Below are 26,324 nucleotides of genomic sequence, written 5' to 3'. Positions count from 1 at the left end.
CTCTATTGATTGTCTTGCTGCAACAAATTGAAGAATTGTACTAATTTATGATACAGTCCAGGTACAAAGCCTGCTGGGTATACCTCTGCAACAGTTGCAACAGACAATGGGAATTTTTCAACAGGAAGTTTGGCTCAAGTAAAGTTGACAGTACAAAGATATAATAAAATAGTTGTCCAGCCCACAGGCACCTCATTGCCAGTTCTAGCTGGAGAGAGCCTCGGTTCCTGCATAATCCACCGTCAGAAGTCCTCCAGAGTTTGCCAAGTGTTCATGGGCTTGGTACCACATGTGCACCACTTCACCATGCAGCTGTAGGAGCCTTGTTTCTTTCTTTCTGTTTAAGCCCTCAGTGTACAAACGAACACCCAAATGTGAACAAAAAAGTGCACAAGGGTGTGTCTGAGTGGTCCATCTCCAGAAGAGATAGGGCCCTTCCCTGACCCCCCTGGGCACAGAGGCTCCGGACAGGGGCAAGGCAATTGTGTCCACCAGGCCAAAACCAGGCGGACCTATTCCTCAGAGTAGGAAATAGTTTGGGGTTTTTTGCCATCTGTGGCCTATCGGGGAAGTTTTCCCTTCATTTCTGTCCTTTTAAACACAGCAGGGACTTAGGAAAATTCTCTTCTTGTCACCAGAACCGGTGTCCACAAAGATTTACCCACTATTCCTGTTCTGGGGTCAATATAAAATTTCTGTTTACTTTTTGCCTTGGTAAAAATGGTGAGCAGGAAATGTGGGAGTCATTCACACATTCATGGCCACACACCGCCCAGATCAGTGCATTTCTGTGGTGGGTATGGCTGGGTGTTTCTGATTAGCCGCAGACAGGAAGCCTGAACCAAAGCAAGGCTGACACGGTTTGCAGCTGTTTATTTAAGGAGCAATTACATGTAGTTAGGAACAGGTGAGTGGCCCTATGTGCAGACTGTTTGCATCCAGGGCCACTCACCTGTCCTTAACTGCTGGTATTCTTTATACGCGCAGTTACATGCAGGCAACTATGGTGCCCCTCAGCCTGTCATGGATCAGTACAGTGGCTGCAGCTAATACCTAGCCCTACCTACCACAGAATGAAGCCGCTCTGGGGGGTGTGAGGTGATCTGCCATAAACGGCCGTCTGAATGATCCCATAACCACTCTGTCCAAAATTGGAAAAAAAATTTCATTTAGATACCAGACCCTGTGATTGATGACAGAGGCCAAATGGGGAACACCAGAAAGAAAGAGATTCAATTCGAGCAACTTTGACAGGTCTGGTGAAAGATTCTGAACCAACATGGCTGCTACTTTTGCATTATATTCCATAATCCACCATTGACGTGAACATGGAGCTTGTTCTAACTTCTGCAGGAAGATAACGCTGCTGAAATACTGTTACATCTCCCTCTGCTTTCTTTCCCATTGCCCCTTCTTGTAAACATAGTTCTGCTCTGCCATGTGTCACTCAGCACTGATCGTCTCCTGCAACCAAACCACCAATGACAAACTAACCTGTCTGATCGCAAATAAATAGTTCATTTTACAAGCAATTATCCCGCATGTCAGCAGTACGGAAATCCTTAAACGTGGCCGGTTCCTAATGACACCTTGCACGGTGCACTCACCAGAGAGGCTTCCTTTGCAGAGGACTTGAAGTGGACGGCTTTCGGGAGGGTAATGATGCCTTTAATATAGATACTAGGGGAATCCCCACAGCTCGACGGCCAGTACAGGTCTTTCAGCTAATAAGGAACAGAAAGAGAGTCGGATTAAATCTCCTAACATGTAAACAGACCATATTTTTCATCTCAAAATCAATGCCAATGTATTAGGATTCATGCAGTCCCTTAGGCCCGGTTCACACCTGGGCGTTTTGTAGCGCGTTCGAACGCTCTGCAAAACGCTCAAACACCGAAATCCCATTATTTCCTATGGGTATGGTTCACACCTGGGCGTATTACAGGCCTTATGAACGCGCTACAAAACGTCCTACGCCCAAAGAAGTACAGTTTCCATTGGGATACAGACAAGTAGCCCTCGGAAACGCGTGTTTGTCGCGACACGAAACGTGCGACAAACGCGCATATGTGCGATTCGTGGTTAAAAAAAACGCACGTTTCCGAGGGCTACTTGGCTGTATCCCAATGGAAACGCGCGACAAAAACGCCCCAAAGAAGCTCCTGTACTTCTTTGGGCATAGGGCGTTTTTGTAGCGCGTTCATACGGCCTGTAATACGCCCAGGTGTGAACCATAACCATAGGAAATAATGGGATTTCGGTGTTTGAGCGTTTTGCAGAGCGTTCGAACGCGCTACCAAACACCCACGTGTGAACCGGGCCTTAAAAAGAGTATGAAAGTGAACCTGTCACCAGAACACGTACTACAAAGTTGGCACACTGATTGTGACATACCGTTGTAAAAAGGGACAGCATATCCGTCTGCCTTGCCAAAATTTTTCTGTGGCACTTAGTGACCCTGACGTTAAGTTTTCAAATTGTTCCAAGGCAAATAACCGCAGATAAACCAATTATGGCGCTGAGTACAACTAAAAACATTTCACACGGGTCAAAAGAGACATTTCAGGAGCCTTTACAAGCATGAAATAATATAAATAATGTGATGGAATTGAACACTGTAAATTATATTTGATCCCTGTCAGTTTAAAAAAAGAATCCAGATCAAAGGTCTCTTCAATAAGGATTTTATACTCGCCTTTCCATCAGTCCATTTCCCCTATCCTCCCTCCGTTCCACCACTGAAGCATCTATAACAGTGGTAGTCAAACTGCAAATCCCATTAGGCACTTCCAGAGGCAGATGAATGATGGAATTTGTAGTGTCACCACAGCTGGAGGGCCAGAGTTTGGCTACCCCCTTTAAGGTTCTTCGGCATACAACATTAGTGGGCATAGTGGCTGCTTGTGTCCCCTGCCACAAGCTTTGGCTCCATCTTCCAACCTCTACATCTCTACAAGACTCGGGTTGGTGGATGGGACTACGGCACCTGGTGGGAGGGTCACAGATATCGGACACTCCCGGAAGTGTCAAATGCTGAAGAACCTTATGGAGGCTACAGTCCTGGAATGAAAGGAAGTTAGAGACACGAGCCACTGGGGAGGTGAGGATAATTCCTCTTTCTTCACAAGTACCTGTTGGTGGCTTAAAAATAACTTCAGAAGTGACAATAAAGACTTAAAGTATATGTGTTGCCCTGAAAGATCGGAGATATTTGATTTCATCTTCTATCAGGGCAGATTAACCATTCACCAACTGCTCAGTGTCTGCAACCCCTCCCTGCCAATCCCTTCACTGGCTTCCAATCGCCCAAAGGATAAGAGTCAAAATATTAGCAACCACTTACAAGGCCATCCACAACATATCTCCAACCTCGTCTCAAAATATCAACCTTTACTGTCCTCTGCGCTCCTCCCCAGATCTGCTGCTCTCTAGCTACCTCGTCACCTCCTCCCATGCTCAACTCCAGGACTTCTCCAGAGCCTCTCCCATCCTCTGGAACTCCATACCCCCACCTGTCTGGTTATCTTCTACTGTCTTTAGGTGATCCCTGAAAACACATCCCTTCAGGGAAGCCTATCCCACCTCCACCTAACAACTGAATTATCACTTTCTCAGGCAACTCCTCCCCACACAGGTATCGCTTGCCCCTTCCTAACCATCTTGTCTTAAATTGTATTGTAACTGTACTGCCTTTATATTGTAAAGCGCTGCGCAAACTGTTGCTGCTATACAGATCCTGTATGATAATATTGGTGGCCATGACCAACAGAGACACTTTGCATTCCTCCAGTTTTGTCACCTCAACTGCCCATGAAGGACACACTGTCCTTATTCAAGTAATGTATCTCCGCCCGATGTTGGGTACAGGAGAACCCTAAACTCTGAGGCTGATGGCTTCTTGTTCTTGGGGGACCAAACAAACCTCCGGATCAGTCTTATGATTCCAGTCAGTAAGAGTTTTCTTGCTGACGCTGCGTCATTCACTGTATTCGGTGGCAATGTCGTTTCTTCCTCCGTGCCAAAAAAGCTTTCAGTAATCACAAACCTATCCAAGAGGTTTAGGTGACTTCACTCTAGTGCTGTCTGTTAGACAATACAGGTGACCCGGACCTCTTATCAATGTTATTATTCATCAATCGTTTTAATGCAAGCTGTGACGTAGAGTAAACATCATTTGTTATCAATGGGGTTTTTTTCTGTCTATGTGCTCTCTAACACCCATTGGTGTCTATACACAATAGAAGGCAATGTCCACTGTCCAGTTGGTATGTAATGTTCCCCTGTGTATCTCCCAAACAACAGAACTCTATTCATTTCATTACTTCTGAGCCTTCTGCTCCCCAACCCCTGACACATGCCTGAACTCTGTCTGCTGCCTAAACATATCGAACCCCTGTGCCCAAAGCATCAGATAAGTGCTTCTTTCAACCTGGGTCTTACATTTTAGCTGGTGTGCAGGACATAATGGTTTAAAGGAGAACTATGGGGTAAGTGTTTTTCACCATAGTTCTCTTTAGGGTCACGGAAGAGGACATATACTAAAATCCTCCTGTGACCCAAAGCTCAGTATATCGCAGGCAGAGCGGCGCAGTCAGGACGGATCCTGACAATACTGTCGAGATCCAGGCAGCTGCGTGAGTGACAGCGGGCTCTGCCCATCTAGAGGCAGAGCCAGCTGTGCCCGCCCCCTCCCCCGTCCATTCCCCCAGTCAGCACTGGCGGATTGGAGCGGGGAGAGGGGGGACTCCCTGTGGTGAGTGGTGACTGACAGTTACCACTCACTGCAGGGAGACGATCGAGAAGTGAGCGGATCGGCGGCATGTTTCTGCTCACTTCCCGATCAATAGAGCCGACCTGTGACAGCTTCTTTGTCACAGGTCGGCAAAATGAGGATGAGTGAAAAACACTCACCTCATAGTTCTCCTTTAATGCAAAGAAAGACTGCAGAACATTACATATGGCACAGTTTTAGAGTTTTCCTGCAAACCTCACACAGCAAAATGCTGGCTGCTACATTCTTACTTGTAACACTGTGATCCAGATTTGTTCCACGGCAGTGACGTATCGCAGTCTGAAATTCAGCCTTCCAAATTCCCGCTCGTCTCCAGACAATGTAATTGTGTCTGCAGCAAAGAAGAGTCTCTTAATATAGCAGTTTACAATGCTATAATTGTCCTAGTAAATGTTAAAACTGTTCTCCAGACAGCTATAAAAATACACTTCACTCCCGGGATGGACTACATTCTCAATACAAACTGGCAAACTGGTAAACTAAACGTTTATTGTAGTCCATCCCGGGAGTGAGCTTGGAGAGGTGACTACTTTACACACACTGGGACCATGTAGAACACAAGTAGCCCCCCTCCAGAAGGAAGGACGGTGTCGGCACCAATTCAGAGATGATTGGAAGATCTACAGCCGAGTGATACACAAATAAGATACATTGTTGGTTATTGTTAAGTTACGTAATATTGCGCAACATAAAAATTTTCAACTACCACCATTTTATTCTATAGGGTCTTGGCATTCAGAAAATATATAATGTTGGGGGGTTTTACGTCATTTTCAGGCCTAAAATGTGGAATATAACATGGGTGCAAAAATTGAAAAAAGGGCCTCAGTCATGAAGGGGTTAATTCAGAGGAATCATGGACATCCCTTATGGATGAGGAACTTTGTAAATGTTGAGATCAGTGAGATGTATGTTGAGTCTGCCTATGAATTGCAGTGAAGGTTCCCAGCATATTTATTTTGTTAGCCATGAGCCAAGCTGTGGAAATCAAGCAGATTTCTGGTCTTACCGAGGCTGCGGTTACTCCCTTGTGAATCTTTCCTGGAGGAATTGCTGCTTCGGACGCTGGAGACCGAATCGTATCTCTGAAAAATAATATAACCGATATTGATCGTTGACAGCGGAATCGCATACAAGGCAACTGATTCTTACTGCTATTAGATTTGTAAAGTAATTCGCATAATGCTATGAACTCCCCAACCGTGCTGTGTTATATGGCTGAATAAAATAACCAAGGGGTCACTCAGGGTGATGGAATGCCGGCAGAGAGAGAAGGGGACGTTCACCTGGAGGGATAATGTATGCTGCCGGGTCTCCTCCTCCCTGCTGCAACTGGCGGGCTCTTGGTCCATGACCGAGTGCCCGAGTTTTCAGAGGGGGTGACACCAAAATGACAGGTGTCACCCACTCCATTGGTGTCACCAGGGTGCTGGCACTTGGTCATTGCCTGTTTGTTGGGCTCTATCAGCACATTAGGCACTCCCACCCCAGACTCTTTCCCTTCTGTAAGACCACTTAAGGACTTCCTCAACCACCTCTAGCTTACAGAGGGTGCAGCCCCTCATCAACACCCCCCCAATCCCCCGCGTGCCCAAAACATTCTATCTCCGTTCCACCCCTCTGCTCAGTGGCCGGGGTTTCAATAGTTTCTCAATAGTTTCTGAAATCCTGTATTTGCGTAGGGCATGGCATGCCCAACCCCACATGTGACAATGCTTAGGCAATGGCAGTAGGCAGAAACACTGCATTGGGGGGGGGGTACATGTGTACCCCATGCTCTAGTGCCTCAGGTTTTGGCAGTGAAAATTCACACTACATAATAGGCTGTAGATGGAGCAAATATTTCCTAGCACACTTACCAGTTAGCCTGCAAAAAAAAAACATTTTCCCTTTTGTACTGTGAAGCCCTTCCACGTGTTCCATGCAGGGGCGTCCCGAGGCTGTGTGACACCCGGAGCGGTAACCGAGTGTCACGCCGCCGAGACGTCACGGCGCCGGCAGAGAGAGGAGGGGACAGTCACACGGCGGGATAAGGTATGCCGCCGGGTCCCCTCCTCTCTCCTGATACTGTCAGGCGTTCCATGACCGAGCACCCGACTTTTCAGAGGGGGGTGACATCAAAATGACTGAGTCATTTTTGTGTCACCCGGGTGCGGGCCGCACCCCCCTTGTGATGCCACTGGTTCTATGTGCACCTTTTAAAGTTGGTTATGAATTGATGAGTGTGCTTGCCATTTGTATTGCATCTTAGTACATATAGCACAGAACGTGTGTGAGTTACGTAGGCCGCTCTGCCCTGAACATCTTTCAATCAAGTATTTTATTCCATAGAAGCCTCCGGTTAGAACATGTCCAATTATTTCAGACTATCTATATCTTTACCTGAATAAGACTGCTCAGATCATACATGGAAGTGCTGAGGCCGGGAGAATCGGGTGTTTTTATGTTCCTCAAGTCACAGACTGAAATAGAACCAGAGATAAAAGGTTTTAGTTACAACATTGAGTTACTCCCAGCGGATACAGAGAAGACCGGGAGACAAAAGCCTGGCAATCCTTGATTGAACACTAATTCTGTTATGTTCAGCTACTTCACAAATAATAAAGTTGTACAGAAAATTATCCACACATCTGCAATAGCCATGTGCGATTCGTTTCGTTCCGAATCAAAATTCGGACAAATTTTCCGAAATTCGGACACATGCAAATTTCCGAATCCCAATGCGTCCGAATCCGCATTTCTGTTTCCAAATTTCAGAATCCAGTCTGAATTTCGTTCAAAAACTAAACTGAATCGGTCATGTGACTTTTCTGGCCAATCGGATGTGTTTTTCGCTTTAAAGGAGAACTATGGGGTCAGGGCTTTTCCCCATAGTTCTCCTTAGGGTAACGGGAGGACACAAACTAGCGCCCTCCCGTCACCCTGGGCTCAGTATATAGGGAGCTGTAGCTCGCGGTATACTGAGACGCCGCAGCTGAAGCGGATCCCGACAATTGTGCCGGGATCCGCCCAGCTGCGTGACTGACAGCTGGCTCTGACTATCTAGAGGCAGAGCCAGCTGTACCCGCCCCCTCCCCCGTCCGTTCCGCCAGTCAGCGCTGGCCGATTGAAGCGGGGAGGGGGGAATCCAGCCCCTCCCCTGTCACGGCAGAGAGCCGTGACAGGATCGAGAGTTGAGCGAACGCCGGTATGTGTTCGCTCACCTCCCGATCTACTGAGCCGACCTGTGACAGTCTCGTTGTCACAGGTCAGCTAGAAATATGAGGTGAGTGAAAAGCACTCCCCTCCATAGTTCTCCTTTTAATGCATCCGAATGGGTCTGAACATGAACTTTCGTTATGGCAACATGGGAGCCATAAACAGTATATACATATAATTTTTTTTTTCGAAGCCCGTGGACGTGCATCAAAACTTCCCCCTGTGAACAAAAAAAGTGAACCGTGAAATCACAGCACACAAAAAACGTGCACAAGGGTGCAAGGTCCTTCAAAAGAAGGGACCTACTTTCCCGACCCCCCGGGGCGCAAGGCTCCTGACAGGGGTTGAGACTGGTGGTCCACCAACCCGAAGGCCGTGGACCATTTCCTATGGGGCCCTGCCGAAACAGGTCCCCCTCAGTACTAGGCAAGTGGGATCTCCCGAAGAGAAACCCACCTCCTGGGTGGGAGGAGACAGAGAACCCCATTCGAGGCACAGAATCTCCTCCCAGCGTCAGGAATAGGCCCCGAAGAAACCTGCACCTTTCGCATCTGTGGGTCAAATAGTAAAATAAAAAAGTGCCAATTCGTGCATAGAGTGCATAAATAAATCTAAAGTGCCAGTGCACCACTCTGACAGGCCTTAGGGGCCGGAGTGCAAAAATATTGCCCCAGACTAGCCATAAGGCCTGTCTTGGAGGCGAAGTGCAGAAAATTGCAATGTGGTGTGTGACCAAGTGCAAAGTGAGTCATGTGGGGTCCCATACCCAAGTGACTTTCTGCGCACCCCTGGGACGCCACCCCCAGGGGGCACAACACCACGGGCTTCTGCCGCCCCCGAACCCTCGAGCCTCGACCAAGCTTCGCATCTTATTCAGTCAGTAGGCAATAGTGCCGAGGAAACACCCCCCCCCTCTAAAAGGGAGTCGCCTCAAGCACCTACCTTCACTCCTGAGAGTACTAGGCAACCGTCCGTCCCAAGGACAGTCCATGCTTTTCCCCTCTAGAACTGATAAGAACAGATACTACACTTGATCTTAGCCAAAAGGCAGAGAAGCCTTTATAATATACATATATTACTAAAGCTGAGGCTCCCAGACCCAAAATGGCATTCTTGACCCAAATTTCAGAATTGCATTCAGGGAGCTACTGAATGCCATTCGGGTCTGGGAGACTCAGCTTTAGTAATATATGTATATGGCTCCCAGACCCGTATTGCTTTCTGGAGCTTCCCTAATGCAATTCGGAAATTCGGATCCAGAATGCCATTCGGGTCTGGGAGATTCAGCTTTAGTATTAATATCTGTATATGGGTTTCTGTGGTATTTGCAACGAATATTCATAAAACTCATCCGAAACGTGATTCGGATTTGGTCCTAATCCGAAACCTGAACCGAATTAAATTCCGGATCTGAATCCCGAATTCTGAAATAACGAAATAACCGAATCAAATTTTTCTGCGGCTTACATGTCTAGTCTGCAACAAGTTATTTATTTGTTTTAAAGGAGAACTATGAGTGCTTTTCACTCACCTCATAGTTCTAGCCGACCTGTGACAATGAGACTGTCACAGGTCGGCTCAGTAGATCGGGAGGTGAGCGAACACATACTGGCGTTCGCTCACCTCTCGATCCTGTCACGGCTCTCTGCCGTGACAGGGGAGGGACTGGATTCCCCCCTCCCCGCTCCGATCCTCCAGCGCTCCAGCTGGCGGAACGGATGGGGGAGGGGGCGGGTACAGCTGGCTCTGCCTCTAGATAGGCAGAGCCAGCTGTCACTCACGCAGCTGGGCGGATCTCGACATCGATGTCGGGATCTGCTCCGGCTGCGGCGTCTCAGTATACAGGGAGCTGTAGCTCCCTATATACTCAGCCTAGGGTGACGGGAGGACACTAGTTTGTGTCCTCCCGTTACCCCAAGGAGAACTATGGGGAAAAGCCCTGACCCCACAGTTCTCCTTTAATTTACAAGGAGATACCTTTCTGCAAAAGATACTTCCTTTCTATGTTGCTCCATGACTGCCATCTGCCAGGTATACAAGTAAACGATTCAGCAGCTTGTATTTTTTATTCATCTGAGTAACAGAAATTGTCCTTTTCTTGTTTTTTTTTTGACTATCTTGTTATTTCCTTATACACCTGACCACAAAGAAACATTGAATTAATGTTGCACTCCGGCTTTGTCATTCCTCTGTCTGAATGTGCAGCAGCATTCATAGTCCTGTGTGAGCTGTTCAAACATTGTCATGATTAATGTCCGAATCATCAGAGGAAAGTCATCGCTCGTTATTTGCTGTAGATTGCTGTGTGGACAGTGTATCAGGGAAACCGGATGAAGGAAGTCATAATGTAGCTGTAATCTCTATTCACCACAATGTGACTGTCGCATAAGTAGAAAGTATTAAGCGAGCATGGCCCTTTGAACTCGAAATGGAATACTCGCTTCTCCTGCCGCTCTCGCTATTAAACTCAGCACCACTACTGAGAAGTGGTCCCCTAAAAAGCGGGCTACCCCCACAATGCAAGGGTTAACTGCTCATTTTTGTCCAGGGGACCTTTTGTAAAGGGCTTTTTCTTACCCGATCCTCACTGGCTCCAAGACCAGCACCTGCAGCCTCTTTTTGCCCGGGGATTGGAGGCGAGCTGATGTCCTAACATTTTAATGCAGGCGTCATAGCCCTTTATTATACATGAGGAAGCCGAGGCACAGTCCACGAGCCTGAGCAGTGGGGAGAGAGGGGTGTATCGGGGGAGCGGGGTTCAGGTAAGTAAAACCGCTTTACATTGGTCCCCTAAACAAGCAGTTGACCCTTGCAGTGTAAGTGTGGCTCGATGGGGTTGGGGGGACGGTCCCTGGCAAAATTAGGCTTTAAAGGGATACCAGAGCCAAAAGGTTTTACGCCATACCAAATGCTGATGAGATCACTTACAATGGATGCTGTGCCTTGATGTTTCAAAGTATTAGTTTCCTGCAGAATCAGCCGGTCCCCTGATTACTGGCTCTGATATCCTATTTTAGTTGGGCTACTTTCACTTGCAGGGTCCTATGGAGCCACCCTTAAGCTGTGGAAACACACAGGAACAACAGTGCAATCCACTCTCCTGCTCCCTCCTCCTCCCCACTACCACCACATCCTGAGTAGAAACGCCTGCCCCCTGCCAGCATGCTGTAGAGAAAATCCCTATGCTCTCTGAGGGAAAGCCGTAGTCTCTTTGCAGGTTTCTGGCACACCCCGTGCTGATTCAGAGCTCTCTAATCAGCACGGCCCATGCTCCCCGCTGATTGGAGAGCTAGTTCTGACTTAGGGGTTCTATCAGACCTCTGAGAGACCACTGCTTCCACACTGAACGCAAAAACCCTTATTAGAGCATGCTGGGATGGGACAGGACTTGTGCAGAGATACCTCTGCTTTCACACAGACCGCAAGTGTCTTTATCTGCAGCATGCTAGGAGGGGGAGAGGACCTATGCAGAGGGACCTCTGCTTCCACACTGAACACAAAAATCCTTATCAGAGCATGCTGGGATGGGACAGGACTTGTGCAGAGATACCTCTGCTTTCACACAGAGCACACATGTCTTATCTGCAGCATGCTCGGAGGGGAGAGGACCTATGCAGAGGGACCTCTGCTTCCACACTGAACGCAAAAATCCTTATTAGAGCATGCTGGGATGGGACAGGACTTGTGCAGAGATACCTCTGCTTTCACACAGAGCACAAATGTCCTTATCTGCAGCATGCTAGGAGGGGAGAGGACCTATGCAGAGGGACCTCTGCTTCCACACTGAACGCAAAAATACTTATCAGAGCATGCTGGGAGAGGACCTATGCAGAGGGACCTCTGCTTCCACACTGAACGCAAAAATCCTTATTAGAGCATGCTGGGATGGGACAGGACTTGTGCAGAGATTCCTCTGCTTTCACACAGAGCACACACGTCCTTATCTGCAGCATGCTCGGAGTGGCTGTGCTGTACTACTCAGGCTGTGGCTGCTTTCTAAAATACATTTTAAGACTTTGCACAGCTTTTGTTTTGCTGCACCAGGAATGTATTAAACTGAAAATGTAAAGTTTAGTTGGAATCTCCCCTTGTCCTCTACCACAGAATATCCCTATTTTCCAGCTGCTAAGGCATTCAGCAGTGGCTTTGGATCAAGGTCCAGTTCTTCCCCTTGAAATAAGCCGTCTCTGGGTATTTTACCTGAGCCATACATCCTGGCAACATCTGGGCTCAGTGTTCCACGTCTGCTCAGATCGGGTGAGATGTCCTGCGGGAGGTAGCCCGGATTGTACACCACTTCGAAGTTTGCTCCGTACTGGTAAGCGGCAGACAGTTCAGTCTTCCTGTCTGTGAATGTGGCCCTTGCAGATCCTGAGTGACAGAAGGTAAAGTCATCACTCAGATGTGTGAGTCACAAGATGCGGACTTACCGCTGACATTGCAGAGGATCAGCATGACGTAAAGGCAGAAAAGAATGACAAACCTATTGTCCTGTACATCTTCATATTGTTTGTATAGGCGGTGTTATCCCTTTCACCGGAAAAGGTCTCGGGTGTCGGGTGGATGATGACTGAGCCCAAATATTTTTGAAGGATTTTATTATTAAAGTAGCCCAACATTTGTTGTAGTTTTAGATATCGTGGGGAAGTGTTAGGACCCCTGTCAGGTGTCCTCGCTGGGGAGACGCAGACAATCAATAGCCCCAAGGACAGGAAGTGATGGGAACCTAAAACTTTACTGGGATTGTAGGTTAGGGCAGTGGCGTCACGCGGGGGGTGCGGCCCGCACCCAGGGCAGCCATCAGAAATTTTGGGGCCCCTTACACGGCTTTAGGCCGGGCCCTACCCCCACCCGCCGCTGGACGCAGGTCTTAGTGACGCGCTGGACGCAGGACCCACCTGAGAGTGACTCTGCAGAGCCCACCATAGATGCTGCACAGCCCATCTGTGACTGTCTATGGTGGGCTCTGAAGGGGTCTCAGGTGGGCTGGTCAGGGCTGCATCCCTCACTCCCTCCTTTCCTTCCTTCCTTCCTAGCTCCTCTTACCTGCACACATGGCCTCATCTGCTGCACTAACGTGACGTCACTTCCGGCCAGTCCGACATCAGACGAGCAGCGCCGCTGATGGGGTCAGGCCTCCGCCTCCTCGCCCTTCACCGTTGGTCGATAGTCATGTAAGGGACCCGGGCGGGCCCCCCAGGCTGCCCGGGCCCCTTACATGAGTATCGGCCGTACCCCCCTGATGGCTGCCCTGCCCGCACCCGAGTGACACCATTGGAGGGGTGACACCAAAATGACCGACAGTCATTTTGGTGTCACCCCCCTCTGAAAAGTCGGGCACCCGTCAGTTTCGGGAGAGAGGAAAAAGATATATGAAACAACAGATGGGGATTCTAACCCTTTTCTATTCTAGTGATTGAAAGGGTCAGGGTTGGGCATCAGAATCACTGTTGGGACTAGGGTTGCCACCTTTTTCTTCCGTCGAAACCCAAACACTCTAGTAATGCACGGAATTTTTGGTAGGAGACTGAGTTGCGGCTTTTTCATATGTAAATATAGCCACCCATTCATATGTAAATATCACAGTCAAGACTATTTTCATTGGGGGGGGGGCAGTAGCCCCTATTTTAATTTTGGTTGCCCCTGTCTGCCTGACCTCTTGTGTCCGGGATTCAGCTGCCATAAACCCGGACACAGCATTCAAAACCCGAACTGTCCAGGTGAATCCCGGTCAGGTGGCAACCCTAGTTGTGACACAATCCTTAGGCAGTTCTGACACAAAGCTGTCAAGAGACAACAGGCACCTGTGTACAGAGTCGCCTTCACTGGAAGCAACAGATACGTAGAGTTGCTCGGAGAAGATTTTATCCCTTTTTACTTGCACAGAAAACAAACTTGCCTTTTAGTCCTTCCATGTGGGTGGGGCTGGTCAGGTTTCTCGGCTGAATATAGGAGGGGGTGAACGCCGGAACCACAAATGGGACGTCTCTTCCGTCTGTGGGCAGCTTGGAAAGCAGATAATCCTCCGTACAGCCGACTTGCCGTTTTATTGATACAGCTGACATCGGAGGGAGGTCCACGATGTGCGATCCTTTCCTGGCGGCCTCTACACATCCTGAGTCTGGCAAGGCTGGAAAGAGCAGAACATGTCAAACAGAGGATTTGTACATATACCGTACCATTGAGATAATAGAAAAGAATATGCACATGTATTGTATATGTAACGGAATTCTTAAAGGAGAAGTATGCGGCGGGTGCTTTTCACTCACCTCATAGTTCTAGCCGACCTGTGACAATGAGACTGTCACAGGTCGGCTCAGTAGATCGGGAGGTGAGCGAACACATACCGGCGTTCTCTCACCTCTCGATCCTGTCACGGCTTTCTGCCGTGACAGGGGGAGGGGCTGGATTCCCCCCTCCCCGCTCCGATCCGATGTCGGGATCCGCTCCGGCTGCGGCGTCCCAGTATACCGCAAGCTGTAGCTCACGGTATACTGAGCTTAGGGTGAGGACGCTAGTTTGTAACCTCCCGTTACCCTAACGAGAACTATGGGGAAAAGCCCTGACCCCATAGTTCTCCTTTAAGGGCACATTGTTCACCCCCCTTAAAGGAGAACTATGGGCAAACTGTTTTTGGACAAAAAGTTCTCTTTTGAGTAACATTGAGTACATTTCCTAATATACTCCTGTGACCCAAAGCTCAACATTTAGCAGGTTATTGCCCGATGTATGCTGACAGCACAGAGCCACATTGCAGCCGGGTAAGATCCCAACAATGTTGTTGCGATCCACCCCTCTGACTGATTGACAGCTGACTCTGCCTCTCTAGAGTCAGAGGCAACTGTGCCCGCCCCTTCCCGTCTGTCCCTCCAGTCAGCGCTGGAGGAATGGAGAGGGGAATCCCTGCAGGGAGTGAAAACATATACAGTATGAAATAAATATAATGGAGTTTATCTGCTAAAGGATTTGTATTTCTGGCCATCTTATCCTGAGATTTGCAGAGCACATTCCTGTTTTGGCAGGACAGGAGACCTGATTTTTCTTTGCAGCAGCTCAGTACCACTTACAGGACTTGTCCCTACCCCAGCCTGTGATTGGACAGTGAAAGGAGAAGCAGCAGACTGATGAGCTCATCTCTCTGTCAATATACTCTTCCCGCCTACGAGCATGCTTCCTGCACTGCGGCACAAATGAGTGGCTTCTTGTGCTACTTCCCACTCCCCTGAAAGAGGCTGATACCAAGTCAGATTCAGGTACTTACTCTGATGCATTATTGAACACAGGTTTGCATTGGTTTGTATCTTTTACATCTACCTGGAGTTCACCTTTTAGGAGCTCCCTGTAGAATGTGCTTGCCATGCCTCCTGCGGGGATGAATAACATGGCCTCCAGCACTTCTAAAACACAGCTGGTTTCTTTTGATGACCCATGCAATCTTAGATTCAATATTTGAAGATAGACGTTCTGCAGTTTTAGTTCATGAAAATGTCGTACGTTCCAACACTCCCCATCTGACCTTCCCTCTCCGTGATTAGTCAAGAGAAAGAGAGCATGTTAGTATGGGTGGGGTGGCTTTAGAGACCTGGAGGGTGAGTGGTTGGGTTTCTGGTCTCTCTGAAGAACAGGTGAATGAGAAGTTGCTCTGTTATCAAGGTTCCTGCGACCATGGAGGAGTATGACCACAGTGGCTGAGCTCCCCCTACGAGAGATGTTGAGCGTGCCTCCTCTGTAGAGTTGAGGTGAGAAGGGGAGTCACTCCATGCGGAATAATTGTCCGAGGAGAAAGTGTTCCTCTGGAATGTTAGCTCATGCTGTGAGACTTAAGGTGACCACACACCTTACGATTATCGGACGATTTTCCTATGCGATCGACTTTTTCGGCCAATAATCGTATGTGTGCATAGCAGTGTCCGACCGACATTACTGTACAAATCGTACGACTTTTGACGGTCAAGCATGTTTGAAAACTTTGCTAGATCGTACGATTGTCGTAAGGTTGCTGGCGTTTCCGTCCGTCAAAAGTCATACGATCTACACTGCGCTTGCGCTACTGAAAATACGGCAAATCAATTACCGCATTTCGTCCAGGTGCTTTTCTTTAATTACGGCTAAATTATTCTTGCGATCATCGGGGCAGGATGGGGCTGCCGTAGGAAAATCGTACGACTATTCGATCATCGGACGAAACGTTTCGTCCGATAATTGTAAGGTGTATGGGCACCTTAATGCTGGAACTTTGACATGGAGAATTGCTTTTGGGTGTTCTGCGCAAAACAAAGTTCCAGCAAAGAGATGGTTCACAAGTTGCCTACACCTGTGCAGGGCCGGATTTACTCTCCCTACCGCCCCAAGGCCAGGTTCCGTAATATGCCCCCCCGCCAACCATCCCCCCTCCCCATTAATGGAGAATGGCGGCGGGGTTAGTTTACATTTTTTTTACTGTTTCTTTATTTTTTGTAACTTTTTTATCATTTTTAATTTAATTATTTCTTCTTATTTTTTTAATTTTTATTTTTGTTAAATATTTTTTTATATTTGTATTTATCTTATTTACTTTTTTATAATTTTTTTATCTTATTGTTTATTTTTTATAATTATTTTCTTATTTTTTAATAATTTTTTTTCAAAATCAATTACATTTTTTTCCCCACCTAACGTTATTGCTATCACACAGGAGATAACAATCCCCTGTGTGATAGCAATTGGAGGGGCCAGGTTCTCTTTATTGACCCTGTCACCTCCAATACAGGAGTTCTAGCACAAATCTGTGACAGGTGAGAGAGGAAGAGCACAGCACAGCTCTCCCCTCTCACTGTCTACACGGAGCGTAACGGCAGGGGTACTTTTAACCCTGCCGCTCTGCTCACTGCGCCGGAGGACGGAACCAGAGGAGAGAGGTAAGTGCAGGGGGGGAGTGGAGGACGGACCGGCCAGCTGCAGACTTTTTACATGTCATCTCGGCGACATCGCCGAGATGACATGTAAACGAACATTCGGCTTCCTCATTGCGGGCGCCTGCGCCCGCAACTTCCCCACAAGGACACCGCTGTCTCCCTCTGCGCCCTGCCGCCCCGAGGCCGGGCCTCGGTGGCCTTGTGGGAAATCCTGGCCTGCACCTGTGTGGACATAGATTGATCCTTACGCACCATAAGAAACAACTGATCTGAAGGTAATGTGAATGCTTCAGTAGGAGCAGGAGGCTGACCAATGTTACAGGGAGGACCACAAATGTGGCAGCAGTATTCAGGAAGCCTGGGAGAGAAATGGATGGCCTGTCCGTCAAGTGGAACCGGAGGAACCCGTGGTCTGGTGGCATCTTGTTCCAGAGAGAGAAGAAGAGGAAGTAAGAAGAGTCAGGCACACAGAATAAGTGAGACCCAACTGGGGGGCCGCGGTGTGAGGTGCTCGCAGGGAATCATCTAAATAAAAACTCCTGCTAGTAAAACATTTTTTCATGTGGCTGGTGTTGCTCTTTAAATGAATCCTATAGCGCAGAGCTGTGTTAACAGTCTGGAATAGATACATTAAAAGTAAGATAAGGGTGAATATAATTATTTCCTGCTTCTTCAGGATAACTTGGTATTCGGATTGTAGTTCACCACTTTCATACAAAAAAAGCAGTTCTTTTGCTAGAGACCTTTAAACAGTTAAATCTGAGCAGGAAGACTGAAGACAGCAGCAGATCATAGCGGAGGAGGACGGATGAGACACTGTTAGGCGGTGCAGCGAGGTGATAATATGTGTGTACTCTATGTACTCCTTTAGTAAATAGCTGTGCAAACCTGGACTCTCCCAGTCAGCCACATTTGTACAGCGAGAGGTTACATCACCTGCGTCACGGGTACAATGTCACTAATGACATTTTAATACGTCTTCAGCTGGCACAGAGACAGGGCTGGATTTCCTGCTGCAAATTACATATGAGCACAGCTGATGGAGATTAACCAATGGGACACAAGGGGATTCTTCCTATACTTTTGAGATGGAGAAAGGGACGACTTTTTAGAGTCAAACTTTTTCGATATCAACAAAAGACATGTCCTTACCTCACTCGGCATGATACGTCCATCAGTTCAAATAGCATAGAAGGACCATAAATTGTTCTTTTGCGAAAGACGCATTTCCATATATGTGAACTGTTTAAGGGTGCCTTACGATAGCCGTACGATAATTGCAGGAAATCCCGCGGTCGTACGATTATCGTAAGGTGTGTGGAAGCCGTGCGACCTCTGCTACTGTAAGGTGGCACGACTTTAAACTTACGAACATGTTCGAAAACCCACCGAGCATCGTACGATGTTTGGCGGGTGTGTGGCATGTTCGTAAGATAAAAGCCGGACGGGCCGGTGTGCGCAAGCGCACACTGCCCGTTCGGCATTGCGGTCATCGGAAGCCCGCCCCTCAGGGGGGCGTGGCTTTGCGATCATCACAAGTACGATCTGCCTGTCCAAGATAGGCAGATCGTAGTCTTGCGATGGTTGTAAGGTGTGTGCCCAGCATTACTTGCCAAAATATCTGGCAATGAGCAGAACTCCAGCCATAACCATCATTGTAACTTTTGAATAAAGCTGGGACGGCTTCAAACTCCTGGATTTTTTTTTTTCCTCGCAAATCAGGTTTTATTGTAAGATATTCAGGTGTTACAGACAATATATTTTTTTACCAATATTATCAGGCAGGTTTATGATTACATGAGATGGGCCTTTATGTCTCTCGATGGAGGATAAAGTCAACAAGTGGGACATGAGGTCATGGTCACGGACTGAGATGGCTTGTAATGTATCCTGAGCAGTAATCTGATGGTCTTTAGTGGTATTATTATAGATGGGCGCACCTGCCTGGCCCAGGGGTTTCCTCCCACCCACGTTGAACCCATGAGAAAAATGATAAGGGCATAGCCAGCGTAAGAGTTTAGCCGCAGCTGAGTTTCTTTCCACTTCACTGATAAGAGACGGCTGGGTCATACTGACATGCAGCTTAAAGTGACACTAAACTCAGCAGTTAAATCTGAAAAATACATTCAGGTACCTTAAAGGAGAAGTATGAGGCGAGTGAAAATCACTCAGCCTCATAGTTCTAGCCGACCTGTGACAATGAGACTGTCACAGGTCAGCTCAGTAGATCGGGAAGTGAGCGAACACATACCGGCGTTCACTCACTTCTCGATCCTGTCCCTGCAGAGAGCCGTAAGTGCCACTCACGGCTCCCTGCAGGGATTCCCCCGCTCCGATCTTCCAGCACTGACTGGAGGAACGGACGTGGTGGGGGGTGGGTACAGCTGGCTCTGCCTCCAGATAGGCAGAGCCAGCTGTCACTCACGCAGCTGGGTGGATCCAGACAGTAATGCTGTAGCTCTCTATATACTGAGCTTAGGGTGACGGGAGGACGCTAGTTTGTGTCCTCCCGTTACCCTAAGGAGAACTATGGGGAAAAGCCATGACCCCATAGTTCTCCTTTAACTATTAACAAAAATATCCTATTTGTGTATCACTCGGCTGTAGATCCTCCAATCATCTCTGAATGGGTGCTGACACTGTCCTTCCTTCTGGAGGGGGGCTACGTCTGTTCCCCATGGTCCCTGTGTGTGTTGTAAAGTAGTCACCGCTCCAAGCTCGCTCCCGGGATGGACTACAATCTCAATGCAAATTAGTAAACTAGACATGAGATTGTAGTCCATCCCAGGAGGGGGGGGAGCTTGGTGCGGTGACTACTTTACAACACATCGATAATAGGAAATCACCTGCACTCCATGCAGCGTACAGACCTTGAGTAAAAGGTTGGTGCTCGAAGTGACAACACGGATGGCGCCATGTCAGATACAGTCCATAATAGAAGTCACCAGCACTCGATGATGTGTGCACGAAGTAAAGCACTTTTTATTCAATCGTCACATGCGTCAAACAGACAACGTTTCGGGGGCCACGCAGGGTCTCTTCTTCTGGGCGACATAGTGATTTACATAGCGGATTTAGAAATAAATCAACTATGCAGATAGTGTCCTGGCTGGGATCCGAATCCATGACCTCAGTGCTGCAAGGTCCTATGCTCCCCTCTCAGCACAGGTTTCCTATTAATGTGTGGGAAAGGTGTGATGGCATTGCAAGTAAGAACGGAAAAAGCCGAATTTAAACATTATAACAAATGCAAGACAAGCATGGGCAGCGTATGCAAGCAAGTAATAATAACAGTCCATTAGCGATGCTTGGTAATAATCCGTCACACTCACCTTTCTTCTCTTCGCTTTGAAAACACCCTTCGCAGCAACTTTTTATAAATTCCGCCGCCATCCTAGGCGTAGTTGGCTGTAATCCGCGGATCAGAGGCCGGATGCCCCGTAAATCAGTCCTAATAATCGGAGGGAGACACTTTTAAAGCGTTTGGCAGTTTAGACAACACGTAAAAAAACAAACATATTGTACAAAAATAATGGCATTTCAACAGCGACCCGTGCGAAGTGAAGAGGCGGGGCTATGCAAATGAGCCACAGAGTTTGTGTGCATTTGGCTCAGTGATGGAAGAGATAAGGAAATAAGAAAGGATAGAAGAATCGAGCCATGAATCATGCGATAATACAAATACCTGTCTTATCTCAGAGGGATTTCGACAGACTGGAAGATTTAGCTGTTGAGACATAGGACTGGAATCAAATGGACACAAACGAAAGGGCAGGAAAAGGGCTTCCCGAAAGACAAAGGGAGAGAGAGAGCGTGAACCTGCCCAGCTGGCATGCAGACAGCAAAACAAAACAAAAAAACATGACGGGGGACGTCCTGAAAATGAAAAGACAGGTTCTCTTTAGAGCTGAACTCTACCTAACTTTCATTTAAACTTCCATTCCACTCTTAACTTCCAGGGGCAGAGACAAGAGCAGTCACCCTGCACAATGAGAGAGATAGCAGCAGTGAGTGGTCTTTATTACAGGAGGGGGCGGAGACAAGACCGGTCACCCTGCACAAGGAGAGAGAGCAGCAGTGTAGGGTCTTTATTACAGGAGGGGGCGGAGACAAGAGCAGTCACCCTGCACAAGGAGAGAGAGCAGCAGTGAGCGGTCTTTATTACAGGAGGGGGCGGAGACAAGACCAGTCACCCTGCACAAGGAGAGAGAGCAGCAGTGAGCGGTCTTTATTACAGGAGGGGGCGGAGACAAGACCAGTCACCCTGCACAAGGAGAGAGAGCAGCAGTGAGCGGTCTTTATTACAGGAGGGGGCGGAGACAAGACCAGTCACCCTGCACAATGAGAGAGAGAGCAGCAGTGAGTGGTCTTTATTACAGGAGGGGGCGGAGACAGGACCAGTCACCCTGCACAAGGAGAGAGAGCAGCAGGGAACAGTCTTTATTACAGGAAGCTCCCAAGTCTCACACTGGATTACTGCACAGATCTGGAAGAAATACACAAAGCTCACCGAGATTCAAGGAAGAATACACATGACTCTTGTATGAGGACGAAATCTGCCGATCCCGGAGTTCAGCTTTAAGACGGACAACAGACAAGCTTGGGACGGATTTTTTATGTTTGTTCCACCCCTGAAATGCCCAATAACCACCTTGCGTGGGCATGATGATGTCGTTATGTGACAGTATACACAGAAGCTGCAGCATTGTGTCACATCTTAAATAACACGCAGTGCAGCGTTTAAGGATGGCGGCACAGGAAACTCCTTCCGCTGAGAAAGGATTAAGTGACTCCAAACAATGAAGCACATTTGCTTGCCTTTTCAGCTTACATGATGTGTCTCCTGGCTTAGGTCCGATGGGCAGTCACAAGGTTGGCGTCACAAGGGGGGTGCGGCCCACACCCGGGTGTCACCATTGCAGGGGGACGACACCAAAATGACTAACAGTCATTTTGGTGTCACCCCTCTCTAAAAAGTCGGGCACTCAGTCATGGACCGAGACCCCGACAGTGTCAGGAGTGAGGAGGGGACCCGGCGGCATACCTCATCCCGCCGGGACAACGTCTTCTTCTCTCTCTGCCAGTGTCCATCACCAAGATGACCGCCGGCATGCATCAATCAGATAGTCGCGCATGTGCGATGACGTCATTGCGCATGCACGAGGTGACGTCACGTGCGATGACGACACGGTGGGGTGACACCCGGCCTCGGGACACCCCTGGTCACCTATGCTGCAAAATAACGAAATTTGAATGCGAGGAAGAATTGCATTTTCAAAGTGCTTGCAAGCAGACAATTTTTAATGCTTGTGTAGACATACACTTAGGTCAGGAGTGGGCACACTCCGGCCCTACAAATCCCATGAGGCATTGCAAGCTGCTCACAGCCACAAGCATGACTCCCAGAGACTGATGCATCATGGAACTTGTAGCTTTACCACAGCTGGAGGGCCAGAGTTTGCACCGCTCTGACTTAGGGGATTATTCCCGCCACTAGATGGAGCCAAGGAGCACAGGCAATTCCTATGCTTCTCGGCTACATCTGGAGGTGGAAATGCTGTGCGAGTGGCTTTCACCCAGCATGTAGCTGAACGCATCATTTATCATTCATCCCCTTGCTATCAATGGACTGCGTGCTAGAAAGGAACATCCTTATTTCTGTCTGTGCGGTGACTGAAGATGACACAGTTAAGTAAACTTTCTAACCGCCAGCTCACATGGCACAGCACCAAACCTCAGAGAGGAAGTACTTCTCCACATTCCTGTCCATCACTATGACAGGAGAGTTTCCATAACCACCAAAGTGTCAACATACACAAATCTGTTCTTTAATACCAAATACGGCCAATGTTGATATTATAAAGCAGGACAGCAAATCTTCCGCCCTGTTCACTGTATTATTGCTGCGGTGTTGCACCATTAGCCTTATGCAATGCTGCGTCCCCGTCTCCCAACTATGCTCCTGTGTTGTCACGCGGGCTTTCAATGGAGATTGTGGCTTTTTTAATACTCATTACACAGACATGGTCCAATGTTGGCACCATCAGGAAACCCACCCTGAGATATGTCATGCAGCCATCGATGGAGTGTATTTGAACATTAAAGTCACACATTTTTGACTACTCCCCCGCCCAAGTTGGGAACATGAAATTGTCCCCCCCACAATGCTACTTTAAGGACTTACCTTGAATGAAGACTCTTTGATCCGATCATCTTTTTCCTCCCGCTTGTATTCAGCAATCCCTCCAGCGCTGGTGCCGGTGTTCTATAAAATTTGCCAGCTCATCAAGATCTCCAACTCGTGACGTTACCTCCGTCACAACCGACAAGATGGCGCTAGTGCGCGTGCACCAGTTTTGGCATTTTTCAAATTGACTTCCCCAGTTGCCGTAAGTGCGCCTGTGTGGCATCGCAATCCTCATCGAGTTCTCCAACTCCCGTCATATTGGACAATTTTATACTGCTCTTGGGTGGCGCACTGACGGGAGTTGGATATCTCGACAAGTTGGAAATCTCGATAGAACACCAGTCTCTGATCCAGCACAGGTTCCTGTCTCTTCCTGTCCCACGGTGTCTGTCCAATGTGCACGCTCATGGGTGTGTGCATTCAGCTCCACTGTGTCTCTCCACTTCTACCTGCTGAAGATCTTTACTGCGCATGCGCCTGCCCCATCATCGAGCGCCCGTGCAGGATGAAGCTTCAGATCTTCGGACGGGAACGAGCGGCGGAGACGCAGGTAAATTTTTACCTTTTTGGTAACTTTTATTTTTTTAAATGTTTTTCCATGTATCTACGGCTTGCTAGCAACCAAGAGCTTAATTCTACGTTAATTTAACATTTAACCTTAATCCCCAAACCTCAACCCAACCCACATCTGTCACCTTGCATATCCCCGATCCGTTCTATTGCCAAAAAAAACAACGCCATCGTATATCAGTGACATTTCTGTCCACCAAGACAATGCTGAAACACCTGTGCCAATATTTCTGCATTGAACACAGCTGAATCATTTCATTTGGAAACTCTGCACATCAGAGCTATGATAACATGTTGCTGCAATATTTCTTCTCGCTTTTTGATTTTTTTCACATTTCCTTTTTGTCTTTTTCGTCCCCCCCGCTCGCGTGCAAATTAAAGGGAGAACCTCGATTTTTCCATTCGCTGGCGGAAAGGGTGTAACTAGCGTTCACAGGTGCTGTGGGGGACAAACGCACAGGATGCTCCGCACGTGGGAAAGAGAACCTGTCTCCTAGGCTCGTCTGACTGGCCATGCCATTGTTTATCCAAGCATCAGTAGAATGAGAGAATAAGGACAAAATGGGCTGCGCTAAGCTCCCACTCCCAGCTGTGTAATCATTCACTGAGCCTGTAATAACACGCGGGAAATAATTGGGATTAAATCAGCGTGTGTGTGTTTGTTGAGACTGAAATTTTGGTTGAATAACAAAGTTGCTAAGATGATTGATGAAACCACACGAAGAGCGGGCTGTTTACCCCCCCTCCTTCCTGTCCAGGCCTTTTTATCAGTATTCAGCGCTGCGGTACTTTGACATCTTTATTCAGTCATACAACGCCGTAGCGAAATTAATTTTATATCATTTTATTGGGACAGATAGAACTTTATTTTGCTGGTATTTAATCAACACTTGGGGTTTTTTTTATTTTCTACTATATAAAAAAGTAGCGAACATGTTGAAAAAAAAACTGTTTTCCCTTCATTATGTTTTTATTTATTTATTTATTTATTATTATCCAAAAAGACGGGGTCACGTTGGGTAAATAGGTAAAAGATGGACACTGGCACTCCAGAGCAAATCCAGTACGTCTATTTGTTTACGTACTTGTTGCAAATGCAAAACACAAGATACACAAGATACAACGTTTCGGGGTCTCACAGGATCTCCCTTCATCAGACAAACAAGTGATGTAAAATATTAGACGCCAAACATGTCAAGCTTTAAAATTGCGTCGCCCGCGAAATCGCAAACAAATACCATGCCCAAAATTGTCCATAGGCGACAACGCTTTAAAAACGTTTACCACTCCTCAATTTAGTGGTAAAGTGACATTAAAGGATATTTCCCCCCCCCACCCCCAAAGGACCCAGCGCCCTGCAGCCCCCCGACACCTCTATCTCCTGGGAACCCTGCTGGAAGACCTTACCCACCCGGACGCTCTGGGACCTCACACTCAGCCGGAAACCCTCCTGTCCAGTCCGGACCTTCATAATCGCAAGTACCCCCTCAAGGGGATTCAGCAGCCTCTTATATATCTACGCATTGGCTGATGCCATCATATGTGAATATACCTGACTAATGGGACTGTATGATTACTCCCTGCAGCCCCCCGACACCTCTATCTCCTGGGAACCCTGCTGGACGACCTTACCCACCCGGACGCTCTGGGACCTCACACTCAGCCGGAAACCCTCCTGTCCAGTCCGGACCTTCATAATCGCAAGTACCCCCTCAAGGGGATTCAGCAGCCTCTTATATATCTACGCATTGGCTGATGCCATCATATGTGAATATACCTGACTAATGGGACTGTATGATTACAATTGATACTTCCATAACTCCCAATTGATATCTTCACTACCTAGTCTGTTTACATAGATACTATTAAAGGAGAACTATGGGGTCCGTGTTTTTCCCCATAGTTCTCCTTAGGGTAACGGGAGGACACAAACTAGTCACCCTAGGCTCTAGGCTACAGCTCGCGGTATACTGAGACGCCGCAGCCGGAGCGGATCCCGATATGGACGTCGCGATCCGCCCAGCTGCGTGAGTGACAGCTGGCTCTGCCTATCTAGAGGCAGAGCCAGCTGTACCCGCCCCCTCCCCCGTCCGTTCTGCCAGTCAGCGCTGGCAGATCGGAGCGGGGAGAGGGGGATGCAGCCCCTCCCCCTGTCACGGCAGAGAGCCGTGACAGGATTGAGAGGTGAGCGAACGCCGGTATGTGTTCGCTCACCTCCCGATCTACTGAGCCGACCTGTGACAGTCTCATTGTCACAGGTCGGCTAGAACTATGAGGTGAGTGGAAATCACTCATCTCATAGTTCTCCTTTAAGTTCACTGTGTACAATTTGAAGGGGGTCTATGAAGTAATAGACCCTTGAGGCTCAAGCCATCTACACTCGTATCACGGCAAATAATGCTATAACCCCTAACACTCCACCAGGTATAGTGACGCAAGAATACTTACACATTTCCGCAGCTGAGATCCATATAACAGAGTGTTTAAGGGGATCGTGACACCTTAAAGGGTTTCTAAACCCTCAGCTTTCTTTGCATATATATAAGGCTAGCAAGCAGTAGATATATGCAAAAATAAAAAAAAAATAGAAAAATACAGCCAGTACATTTACCTTGACTTATTTTTTTACAGATATGAAATAAATGTGTCGCTATAGTGTGAATGGCACTGCTCTGGGGCACCT

General features: G+C 47.9%; 1 protein-coding gene across 2 annotated transcripts in view; it reads right to left on the bottom strand.

The window, feature by feature from the left end:
- TC2N (tandem C2 domains, nuclear) overlaps nucleotides 1–26,324 on the bottom strand; it is a 54,737-nt gene that overhangs the window by 15,074 nt on the left and 13,339 nt on the right. The window contains exons 1-8 of one of the 2 annotated variants that reach the window (XM_018558515.1): nucleotides 20,570–20,627; nucleotides 20,217–20,335; nucleotides 13,890–14,120; nucleotides 12,191–12,361; nucleotides 7,175–7,254; nucleotides 5,802–5,877; nucleotides 5,023–5,123; nucleotides 1,608–1,724 (exon numbers count right to left, since the gene is read on the bottom strand). In XM_018558515.1, coding sequence (XP_018414017.1) covers nucleotides 1,608–1,724; nucleotides 5,023–5,123; nucleotides 5,802–5,877; nucleotides 7,175–7,254; nucleotides 12,191–12,361; nucleotides 13,890–14,120; nucleotides 20,217–20,277 — 837 coding nt within the window. In that variant the 5' untranslated portion in view covers nucleotides 20,278–20,335; nucleotides 20,570–20,627. Of the gene's footprint in view, nucleotides 1–1,607; nucleotides 1,725–5,022; nucleotides 5,124–5,801; nucleotides 5,878–7,174; nucleotides 7,255–12,190; nucleotides 12,362–13,889; nucleotides 14,121–20,216; nucleotides 20,336–20,569; nucleotides 20,628–26,324 lie in introns of those variants that run through there. The other variant, XM_018558514.1, reaches the window with a different exon arrangement.

The sequence above is a fragment of the Nanorana parkeri genome, unplaced genomic scaffold, assembly GCF_000935625.1.
Source record: "Nanorana parkeri isolate BGI_ZX_2015 unplaced genomic scaffold, ASM93562v1 scaffold344, whole genome shotgun sequence".
Classification (NCBI taxonomy): Eukaryota; Metazoa; Chordata; class Amphibia; order Anura; family Dicroglossidae; genus Nanorana; species Nanorana parkeri.
This window is presented reverse-complemented; position numbering and strand designations above follow the sequence as displayed.